Source organism: Lipotes vexillifer, unplaced genomic scaffold (genome assembly GCF_000442215.2).
Source record: "Lipotes vexillifer unplaced genomic scaffold, Lipotes_vexillifer_v1.1 scaffold518, whole genome shotgun sequence".
In the NCBI taxonomy this organism is placed as follows: domain Eukaryota; kingdom Metazoa; phylum Chordata; class Mammalia; order Artiodactyla; family Lipotidae; genus Lipotes; species Lipotes vexillifer.
This window is the reverse complement of record NW_006780945.1, coordinates 240,365-251,435: the sequence shown is the minus strand read 5'-3', so window position 1 is coordinate 251,435 and position 11,071 is coordinate 240,365. Positions and strand designations below refer to the sequence as shown.

Sequence of the window (11,071 nt, the reverse complement as noted above, 5' to 3'; positions counted from 1 at the left end):
TCCTTTTTTTTTTTTTTTTTTTTTTTTTTGAATTGCTTATTGCTTTTTTTATTTGGCTGCGCCACACAGGGTGAGCTTAATCCTGCTGCATCACATAGTACTGGGGGGACATGCAAAAGGAATTTTAGTCGCAGTTGACGAAAAATGCCCCACAGCTATAAAATGTGGAGTGAGGTTTATCTCTTGGCTACTGGCTTTTGACCAGGGGGCACTTTCAGCCAAAGTGTTTGGGCCTTATTTTTATCACCTGTCCACCTTGTTTTAAAATATACAGTTGACCCTTGAACAACATGGGTCTGAAGTGCATGGGTCCACTTAGATGCGGGTTTTTTTCCAATAAACACATACTGTGGTACTACACAATCCGAGGCTGGCTGCAGAAACCAGAACCACAGATATAGAGGGCTGACTGTATGTTTTTCTTGAGTTTTCCACTGTGTGTAGGGAGGGTTGTTACCCCTAAACCCTGAGTTGTTCAAGATCAAGTGTATATCTAAGAGGTCCTATTGTGCAGACACACTCAGTACACTTTATTGACTTTCAGATGAGTAAGAATGAAAACAAGGACAAGACAATGCAAACAACCCAACCCCAAATCAAGCTGCTTTATTTAAAATGATGAACGAGTTTCATCCCAGTGAAAAGTTAAAAATGCCAATCCAGTTGCGGCCCTACCAGCATTTGGTGGTGGACCCCACGGGAGAGACCCAAGCAGAACTAGGAGGCGCTCAGGGTGCTCTACGTGACCCCGGAGGAGGCACCAGGCTCTCAGCAGACAGTCCCAGCTCCTCTGTAGTGTCCAGTCCCCGCAGAGACAGCAGGCAGGCGGGGCCAGTTCTCCTGCTCCCGGGAGAGCAGAGGATGGGGCCAGATGCTCCTAGTTTTTGAACTTGAATCATGAGTCAAAGTTGAGAGCCACCTCTGCAGTTCTGCTGCATACAATGTAACATCCGTGTAACATCACGACAGAAGCCGGGGAGGGGTGGAGTATAAGGAGAAACCAGACTCCACATGGAACCATCAGCGGGACCCAGTACACAGCAGGAACGACTTATTTGTGGAAATGCTACATACAATTCAAGAAACCTACAGCTGCGTGCTTATACGCCTACTTCCTAGACAGTGGTTTTTACAACATTTACTGCAAAACCCCCGTTCCACCCCACACTCTTTTCTGGAGTCCTAAAGCATATCAAGGCGGAAACTCCAATAAATGTGTAAAGCACTTGCACCAGCAACCTTCTCGCTGATCCTTTGTTTAAATACCTTTGGCTGATTCACAAAGAAGCTGCGTCCTAAGTTAAAAATACAGCTATAATTATAGTTATGTTCTTTTATGAAGATCTCATAAACTTGCATTTAGTAAGGACTGAACTTGCTTTTCTGGTCACGGAGATGGACGTGCACGGCTCTACCCACTCTGACCCGTGGCCCTTGTGAACAACAGCCAACTTCACTGTCTGTGAAGCTCCACGAGGTCAGGGAGCTGCGTTTATCACTGTGGCGTCTACAGCACCTAGAACAGTGCCTGGTGCTGAAACATTTGTTGACTGTTTTAATAATTAACAAATGGGCATCTGCAAGCGTGAACAAAACATGAATAATGTCCCTGCTTTTGGTGGCTCTCCCCTCAAAGGCATCACCCTCAACACAACAGCACTACTGACCCCAGAGGCCCCTGTGTGCAGCACTGACCACCTTGGGCTGATGGTAAAGCCTCTGGAGCCTCCCTCATCCCCAAAGACCCAGAGCCCTCCTGATGTCCTGGGTTCCCCGCTCCTGTCTCGCCCGCCCCACTCCTCCTCTGCGGTAGTTATTAGTCTGGATCCTTTCTTCCAGGACCCAGCTTGTTGGTTTTAAGATCTGCTGTCGTCTCAGAAAATAATCTCTAAAAATAGTTTAATGTTGTATCTTTCTCCTTACTATCCTTGACACCACTCAAAGGCGTAGCTCATGCCAGGTGGGCAGAAAAGGTTAACTTTAGAACAGATGGACCCTTGGTTCCTGCTTCCTACCTCACCGTGATCACCCAGCCACACTCCACTGCTTTCTGTTTCCCCACCTCGGCCCTGCTTTGCTTCCACAATGGTGTGTTTGCCTGGCCCACAGTGACAGTAAAAGGGGGGCTGCTGAATCTCTGGCCTGGCTAAGACAACGAAAGAGCGTCCCACTGCCATTCGTGGTCCCACAGCCATTCGTGTGGGGTGGCGAGACCCAAACGCAATCCGTGCTACCCAGGCACTTTCAGGAGAGGTGACTGCGGGCATGTCAGACGGGCTGCATCCCTTATATCTGGGTATTGTTTTTCAAACAGGAATCCCTTTTGGCACCTGGGGAAGTAAAACTGGGTGGCTAGGCTCTCAAACCAAACTTCCACTTTACCATCCCTGCTGCTGCAAATGCATCCCACCACGCCCCCTGGTGGCAAGAAGCCTGTTTGGTGGTTTCATCCTTTAAACTGAAGTGGAGGGAGGCGCAGTTGGTATGGATTTTAGAGGAAAGGGAGTGAGTGTGACAGCCTGGTAGCAACACTGGGAAAAGGAAAAAAGCATTTTGAGGATGTCAAGAAAAGTTTTTTAAAAACGAGGAGGAATGCCATTAAAATATGAAGAAAATCTTTCAGGGTTTGGATCTGCTCACAACCACAGACACTGGAGCCAGAGGGCCAGGGAGGGGGAGTGGCAGGTAGAGCGATGCTAGGAAGTGAGCAGACGTTCCATCCAACCCAGACGTGTGTTTTGGTTGGCATTTCAGAATGCAGAAAACTGGACAATTCAAATAGGCGACCAGCCTTCTAGAGTAAAAGTCACATGACCGACCCAGAGAGTCAGGAAGTGATAACTGGTCTACCAAACATGGAACATGTGGCAAAGAAGCGACCAGGATTTCCCTGATCACACCCGCTTGAAGGGAGGCTTTTGAGAGACACCACCATACAGCTCCAGCCACCCGCCCACACACCTGCCTGCACCAGTGAAGCTCCTTGGCCCCAAGCTGCCGGTGCCCTTCCCTTCCTCATTCCAGCCCAGAAAATGCTTTTCACAGGGGCACGCCCTCAACCACCCCCTCTTAGGGTGAATTTGGGGACAGATGAAGGCGAGCAGGTGAACTGACAGGGCAGGAGATGGAACCCGCTGGGCAGTCCCTACCAGAATTAGTTAGAAGCCTAAACAGATCCCAAAGGCCAGAGGCACCAACTCTGCATTTATTCCCAGCACGTAACACGATCCCCACCTAATGTCTGCAGGTCCAAGACGTGGGGACGCTATCATGAACCCTCTTACAGAGTGAGAGCTTCTGACTTATGGATCACGTGGTGGGAATGATGGCGACAAATCTTTAAGAACTTGGCCCTGTTTATATATTAAGTTCTGTGATGACAAAATTATCCCTAGACTCTAACAGCCTCTCTCATTGTGGAGAAAAAGTAATGAATCCTAAGACAGCACTAGGCAGTGGTGAGTGGCCGGGTTACTGCCACCGAATGCGATTCTGGACGGACGACGGCATACAGGAAGACGGCACACTCGTGGTCCTTCTTACACGTAATCGCTTCACACAGAACTCACCGCTCACCACTCTCGGCGTCTCTGCTTGCGTGCAGCCGGCCACGTGGACGGCGGGAGTCCCTCACCAACACCAGCGAGGCAACAGATGCAACAATGCATTCAAAGGATCACAACCCTCCAGCCTTGCGGTCGACCAGCTTGGTTTTAAAGGAGCACAGCACCTTCTCGCCCGACATCACGGAGGCCTTCAGTGCTTCACTAAGCATGCAGAGTTTTTTAACTTCTTGACAATCTAGTCTCAGTAAGCAGAAAAAAACAGCATTTGACCGGAGACGGGAGCTTGGGCCAGAGAGGATTATCCAAATTCAAAGACAAAGGAGAAGGTAGGAGCAGAAGACAGGAAAACTGAGTTGGGTGGCCGCCAACAGCTCACGTGGGAGCCACTTCAGGGAGAGCTTCTGCTCAGGGGTGAGCACGGCCTCCACAAGTGTCCCTAATCCTGCCAAGGAAAGTACAACTGCCTGTAATCAGCATGTAGACAGCACAGCTTCGGCAAAATTGAAAGGATATGTGAAAAGCAGGACCCCCAGGACGCCAGGTTGATGTAATGGCAGGGCTTTCTCTAAAAACTTTTCTTACAAAGTCACACCCCAAGGGCAGATATAAATCTACAATATAGAAAAAACTTAAAAAAGCAAGAAGAGAAATCTAAGTATGCCTGGGAAAAGGACAACTTGGGTTGAGAAATGCACCATCTAGTCCGATAAATCCACTTGATTAAGACACCCGAATTTCCCCCACAGAATTCCAGCCAGACCCCAGAGAATGAGGAAGAGACGACAGAAAGGAGCGTAGGTCCTGTTCATCACATTTAAGCAAGCGCTAGGCTGCTTGGAGATACAAAGAACATAACAGGAACGTCAGCTGCAGCAGTCAGGGACTTTAGACAGAATCCCACAGGCTTCAGTATTTCACTATCTTCCTTGAAACCTCACGTCCTTTTTTTTTTTTTTTTTTTTTTTTTTTTTTGGTGGGCCTTGTCGGGCGCCATGTGGAACTTCCCCAACCAGGGATCGAACTCGTGCCCCCCTGTATTGGAAGCTCGGAGTCTTAACCACTGGACCACCAGGGAAGTCCAAAACCTCACCTCTTAATGCTACCTATAGTTGACACTTCAACTAGCAGCACATGGACAACAGGGTTCTGGGGTTTAAAGACCCTGGACGCACGCAGAGTCACCAAACTTCAGTGGGAGCCTGTCGTGTGCCCAGCACCAGAGTAGGTGCTTGCAAAAAGATTAGCTTATGGATTTTTATCTCAAGTTTTAATTTATTTAGATCGTACAGGGTTTAAAACAAAAACCAAAACCCATTGGAGACATGATTAAGATTTTATAAGGAATTTGCAAGCGCTCAAAGCAGCAGTGGCAAACTGGGAGAAAAAGCAGGAGGCCACGCCTCAGGCTCTTCAGAAGATATGGGGTAACTTCTCAGCATTCTCTTCCTTTACTGCGGTAACTGTCACTTCCCCATCAAGGGCACCCACCAGCGGAATCATTATCTTCTCCCAAGATCATGACAAGAAGAGCAACAAGGGGAGATTCTGGTATTCTCCAGGAAAAAAGGTCCCAAGATATAAAATGAATTTACCTTTTATTATTAAATAATGTAAAGGGTTCCCTTGGCACCATCCACGTAGATTCTCGCCCTTATGCATAAAACAAGCCATGTTCACTTGCATCGGTAGCGGAGAAAAAAGCTACTGTAGCAAATGCTAAGTGACTGGACTCCCATTCCCAGAGCATCCTCATTCTCTGGCTTTCGCTGGCCCTCCCGGGTCTGCAGGATCCACAAGGCTGCCCCCCAGGGCCCCGCCGCAGGCTGCAGGCACGTCCTTGCACACAGACGACAGCCACGCGCGGTCACCTGGAGGAGCTGCGCTCTTTGCTCACACAGTCGTCCTGGGAGGTGGTGTCCCCGTTTCCCACTGCGCTGCACGTCCTCCTCTTCTTCCTGCGGTGCATCGTCCCCTCGCCTTCAGAGCCGGACTCGCACTGGACACGGGAGGAGAAAAACAGGGGTTCGGTCGGATACAGCCCAGCTCTTCGCTAAACGAACCTCTGCCCTCAGGAGACAGCACGATACTGTCCACAGTATCCCTGAGGCAAAAGGGCCATTTAGGACACAGTCGGGATACCGTCTCCTCAGACCCCAAGGGTCCCTCCAGTGTTCTCTAACAGAAGGGGTGTTTGTCTGAAATCAAGATCCCCCTCTAAGACTGTGTGAGGGCCAGCACTTTGCGACGGCATCGTGGAATTTCACTGCACAGCACTTAACACTCATAAAACACACGGCCTCCTCCAAAGAGGAGGCAGGATCAGTGGATCACACAGTCATGAGACAGGCATTTCATCTGCTAAAAGCACGGATGCTCTTACCCAGTGTTGCGTTAGCTTCAACAAGCTGACTGAATCTGCTGAGTTTCTAGGCTTATAATTTACTATCCACGGGGGAGATTCCTAACGTGGCCTTTGAGTTTGGAGAAGTCTTGGAGGTTGAATCCCGACACCAGTGTCCGCTAGCTGTGTGATCCCGGGTCATTTACAGAACCCCCAGACGCTCCTCTCACCTCTAGAGATTATTGTAACGATTCACTAATATGTGCAAAGCTGTAAAATGGGCAAAATTCACCCCACAGCAAGAGTGTGGGCAGCTGCAGTTCTCGGAAGAAAGCGAAACACGTTCCCAGCGTCCTCCCTCCCGGGTAGGAGGCGGGAAAGTCACAGCTGGTTTTCAGGGCGACCAGCCCCAGAGGCCTGGGCCGCGAGCACGGACTCACCTCTGAGTCCGAGTCGGACGAGCTGGAGCTGGAGGAGCTGGACGAGTCGCTGGAGCTGTCGGAGGCGATCCCCGTGGACTCCTGCAGGTCGACGGAGTCAGCCAGTACCGCCAACTCGGGGTGCTCCTGCCTCAAGATCCTGAGAGACAAGACCCGGGTCCTCAGTGCTGGGACAGGCAGTGACGCCCACACGCAGCACCCCAGACTCAGAGCTGAGCCCTGTCTCTCCTAGACGCGCCTGTACGGTGGTGAGGACACGCAGATCCACAGGCTGGGGACGAAACCCCCCATGCTGCTCAGGCTTTCCTGAAAGGAAAACTAGCCACACACAACTCGCTACCCGCTGTGCAGACGAGACAGACGTGCTGCCGAGACGTGAGGCAAACCTTCCTCGAGTTGGTCTTAGTTTTCCCCTCGGGAGAAACAACCTCTCTCGCTCGTAGTTTTTCCTGAACCTTTCCTGGCTGCTGTTTTTTAACCTCTCCTTTCCTCAGCACAGTACTTAATGGTGGGAGCTGGGCTTGGTTACATGGGTTTGTAAGAGACCGGAAGCATCAAGCAACAGAGAGGGCTCCCCCTCGCTGGAAGATGAAGCTGAGCGGGACTGTCGGGGCAGCAGGCAGCCCGCCCCTTGGGAACCTATTCTGGCGGCCACTGCAGCCAGGGACAAAAGACCTGCTGTTCAGGACGGCCTTCGGCGTGACCAAACGGCAGCACGCAGCAGCCTGCGGGACAGAGTCAGTGGGCCTCAGATGCCCGAGAGTCTGGGGAGAACAAAGCCACCACCCTTGCTGGCCCTCTCAGCAGGGAGGTTGAGCACTGAACAAGCCAGAATCCCTCTCTTACCCCGAGAGCTGGTCCCTCCAGGTCAGGGTTGGGACACAGTGGCACGGGGTGGCTGGGGGTGGCTTGCACTGCCGCTGCCCGTGCTGTATCTGTTCTGTGGATAAACAGAGGAGCTAAGTCTCCAGGGCAGTCACCTCGCTCATAAGAACTGAAGGTCATAAGTTCAAATGGGAAGAATGCTTTGCGGTAAGAAAAAGAAATAACCAAAATAAAACCCAAACAAAATGGCTTCCTTTGCTAGTGCTAGCTTTGGGAAACAAAACAAAACAAAACCAGAAACAAAACAGAAAACGAGGCACAATCCCAATTATGACCGTGTTTTGACTGACTGGCTTCAATCAAACATGCAGTCTTACCCTGTCACCTGAAGGCTGGCAAATCTCCCGAGAACTAGCCCTGGCCTTGGACCCACTCTCCTCTACCCGTGAGGTTTTGCGGCCCCGGCTTTCCCCAGGCCTGTCTAAAGTCAGCACGTGTTATGGCACCAGTGGGCTCTTTCCATTTATTATCTCTGGGGTAGAAGTCGGAACAAAGCAAAAATAAGGAGAAAAAAAAAACTCTCTCACCTATACCATTTCCTTGACAACTTTGGTCTTCCTCTTACCGTCTTGTGCCAGACAACAGGGAAGTTGGTGCTGCTGGCAAAATTCTGGGTAATGGCAATGGTGGTGTCAAGGTTGAGGACAACGTGCCACCAGCCTCCTGAAATCCAACAAGTAAACAGTTAAACAGGATTGGTTCTACACACAATCGCTCCGTGACATAAACTTCACATAACAAATAACGCAAACTTCAGAACCTGGGAATTCCTGTCCACAAGGGACAGCTTTAGAGACATAGGACCCAGCGAGGTAAATGCTCCTCCTGAGGGCAGGACTCACCAACGACCTGTTTGTGTAAAGTTTTACTGGAGCATGGCTGCACCTGTTCGTTTATGGATTGTACGTGGCTGCTCTCCTGCCCACTTGGGCAGAGCTGAGCAGTTACAACAGAGACTACCCAGCCCGCAGTACCTAAAATATCTGTTCTCTGGCCCTTTTACAGAACAAATGTGTCAAACCCTGTTAATCCAAAGCTGTGACCAAAACTGTAAAGGCAGCAAGTTCTTCAGTTTCTAGATGGAGGATGCCCATCTTGAACACCCTTACTTCCAACACTCAGCCTATCAAAACAAAGTGTAGTTTTCAGGTGTAGGATTTCCTGCCTCTTGGCTCTTAAGTCACTATTTCCTGACTCAATCCACCCAGTGCTACACTGATCAAAAACCCCATTTATAGAAATAAGCACAAGTCACTGAACATATTCAATAAACAAAGACACTAAGTATCTACTAGGAATAAAAATGAATAGGCTCTCTACATACAGGAAGTTTATCGATAGTCATTATACATTCAGGTTACAAGAAACGTGGACAGCAGGCCCCTGAGCATGTGACCACACAGCAACACATCACAGTCAGAGGCGGGAACCAGTCAGTTCACCCAGAGTCAGCGTGCAGAGGGATTTCTTTGACTCTCCCTATATAGTTGTGTTCCAAAATTACAAATTACTGAAATCAAAGAATGTACTTTCAGTTCATTTGTACCTGGTACAAAGACAGTCTCTCCTGGTTTTTGTAAGATTTCCAGGGGTTTGAATTCGGGTGGCCAGGTTGGAAGCTGTGTCCGGGGATAGATGATATTAAACCAAGTAATAGCTTCATCTTGCTGGTTCCCTCCTTCTTCTCGGGTCACCTTGATGAGTTCCCTGGGCGTGCTGGTAGGGAACAGGCACCAGCGCTTGTGGCCCTGGACTAAGGCATTCCAGGCACTGGTTCCCAGGGGATCGATGTGAATTCCGGTTCCAGAGCGTGGTGGCCCCATCACAAACCACCTAAAGGATGGAAACATCCAAGATGTGAAGTGTAATTTAACCACACATACAAACCACAAAAAAAGCTTTAATTTTACACAAACATGTTATCGTTATTTCAAAGACTACACACATTCTGGTACACAGAAACGCTGAGGGAATTGTGCATGGACTGACCCCTAACAGAAAAAGGAAAAATCACCGACATGTCTTACCGCTGGACTTGAACTATTAAAACATCACTTAGAGATCACTGGTTCAACTTTGGTTGCACGTTTGAATCACCTGGGGAGCTTTCAGAAATCCTGATGCCCAGGCAGGAGGCCCTGGGCAGGCACCAGAAGCCCTCTAAGTAAGTGCCACGTGCAGCCAAGAGAACCACTCACTGTTTTGGAAATAGATTAGCTGACTGCGCTCAGCTGCCCCTGCTGCTGTAGACAAGATCATAACCACACCACTGCCCAGTATTTACCTGTAAGGGGGCCTGCGCTTCTCCCCCGCATACTGGAAAAGGTCATCGGTGAAGAACTTGGGCACCTTGTAGTCTTCCAAAAGTTTCCTTCTTTTGGGGTGTTCCCCATAGCTGCTGTCAAAGATGTAAAGGGGGCTGTCATCTCGGGTGCTCTCCATGTACTCGATGTAGTATTTCATCTTCATCTTCACGGAATAGCCGTCGTTATCCTCACCACACTTGAATTTCTGGTTCCGGTATTTCCTTTTGAGGCGCTCCAGGGTCCATTTCTCCTGCGCGGACCAGCCCTCTTGGGCATTCAGCAGAACCACGGGCTTGTACGGTCTTTCGTAACGTTCCACAAATTCACCCACCGACAACTGTAAGGCGTCTGCCCTTTCCACATTGTCCTGAGGGAATCAGAAAAGACCTATCGCATTAAAGAAAAAAAAAAAAAAATCCGGCGGCAGTTAAGGGTGTCCCCCAAGGCCAATTAGCAATCACATACCCAAGGAGCCAGATTCTATTTCCGGCTCCTCTTAGGGAGGGAAAAGGACCTGCGTGTGTTCGGGCACTGCGCACCGAGCGCCACCGCATCAGGGAAGGGGGGCTTCGCGTCTTCCACTCGTGACTTTTGACAGCCAGGGTCCCTAGGGCCCCGCCGCCCAAAGGGATGCAAGGGTGACAGGCCTCGTGAAGGGCGTCAGAGGCGTGGGACTCCAGCTGCCTCGGCAGGCGCGTTTGCGGCGCATAGAAGGAGGCCCACCCTGGGATCTGGGCCCCGATGACCTCGACCTCCGCGGGGTGCTGGCGAGCCCATCGTAACTCCAGGGGCCGCGCTGGGCGCGGACCCCGGCCCCGGTAGAGGTGCGCAGCTCCCGAGGATGCCCGTGCCCCGCCCGGCCCGCGATCGCGGCCCGCTCACCGCCACGGCCGCCGGGTTCAGCGAGAAGCTCTCGTAGTAGTTGTGCCGGATCCAGTCCAGCGAGTCCTTCAGCTCCGGCCGCGCACTCCGCTTGGCCTCGCGGATCCGCTTCTTGCTCTTGTGGTTCATCCTGCAGGGTCACCAAGTGGTTCCGCGACGACCCCGGCGCAGCTCGCTTCCTGCCACCAGTGCGTCCCCTCCCCGACCCGGGCGGCGGCGGCGGCACCAAAACGTCCTCCGCTCCAGCCCGGCGCCTTTAAAGTCGCCTTCCAGAAAATTCACTCCCTAACCACCTCCCGAGCCTCGGGTTGGGCCTGCGTCGGCCGTCTTCCCCGCCCCCCACGGCCTCTTGCGATAAGCCATTGGCCTCCGAGCCTCTGGGGTCCGCCCTCACACACGCCGGGTCTCCGCCATATTGGGAAGGTCAAGACGCTCGAGGCACCACCTCCCTGCGGCCCCGCCTCTCCCGCACCCCCTTGCGGTTCGCGTCACTTCCGGCAGCCAGCAGTTCCTTCGTGGCTGGCTTCCGTCCGGCTCACAGCTGGGGCCTTCGGCCCTCTGTGTCTCGTTGGTCGGGTTTCGGGTCTGTTCTCGCCACGTGGCCATTTCGTCGCCCTAGGGGTGCTTACCCCCTTTTGCCGTCGGGTAGTA

General features: G+C 51.4%; 1 protein-coding gene across 2 annotated transcripts; it reads right to left on the bottom strand.

The window, feature by feature from the left end:
* Positions 1-3,862: 3,862 nt before the first annotated feature.
* Positions 3,863-10,866, bottom strand: JMJD6 (jumonji domain containing 6, arginine demethylase and lysine hydroxylase). Of its 2 annotated transcripts, XM_007454305.1 has the most exons (7): positions 10,421-10,751; positions 9,517-9,905; positions 8,779-9,065; positions 7,760-7,895; positions 6,348-6,486; positions 5,435-5,562; positions 3,863-4,008 (listed from the first exon to the last, which is right to left on the bottom strand). In XM_007454305.1, exons 1-7 carry the CDS (start codon positions 10,547-10,549, stop codon positions 3,972-3,974), a joined length of 1,245 nt encoding a protein of 414 aa, XP_007454367.1. In that variant the 5' UTR covers positions 10,550-10,751; the 3' UTR covers positions 3,863-3,971. The 2 variants fall into 2 exon arrangements, with proteins under 2 accessions (XP_007454367.1, XP_007454368.1); XM_007454306.1 differs by lacking the exon at positions 3,863-4,008 and having other exon boundaries at positions 5,137-5,562; positions 10,421-10,866.
* Positions 10,867-11,071: the final 205 nt, after the last annotated feature.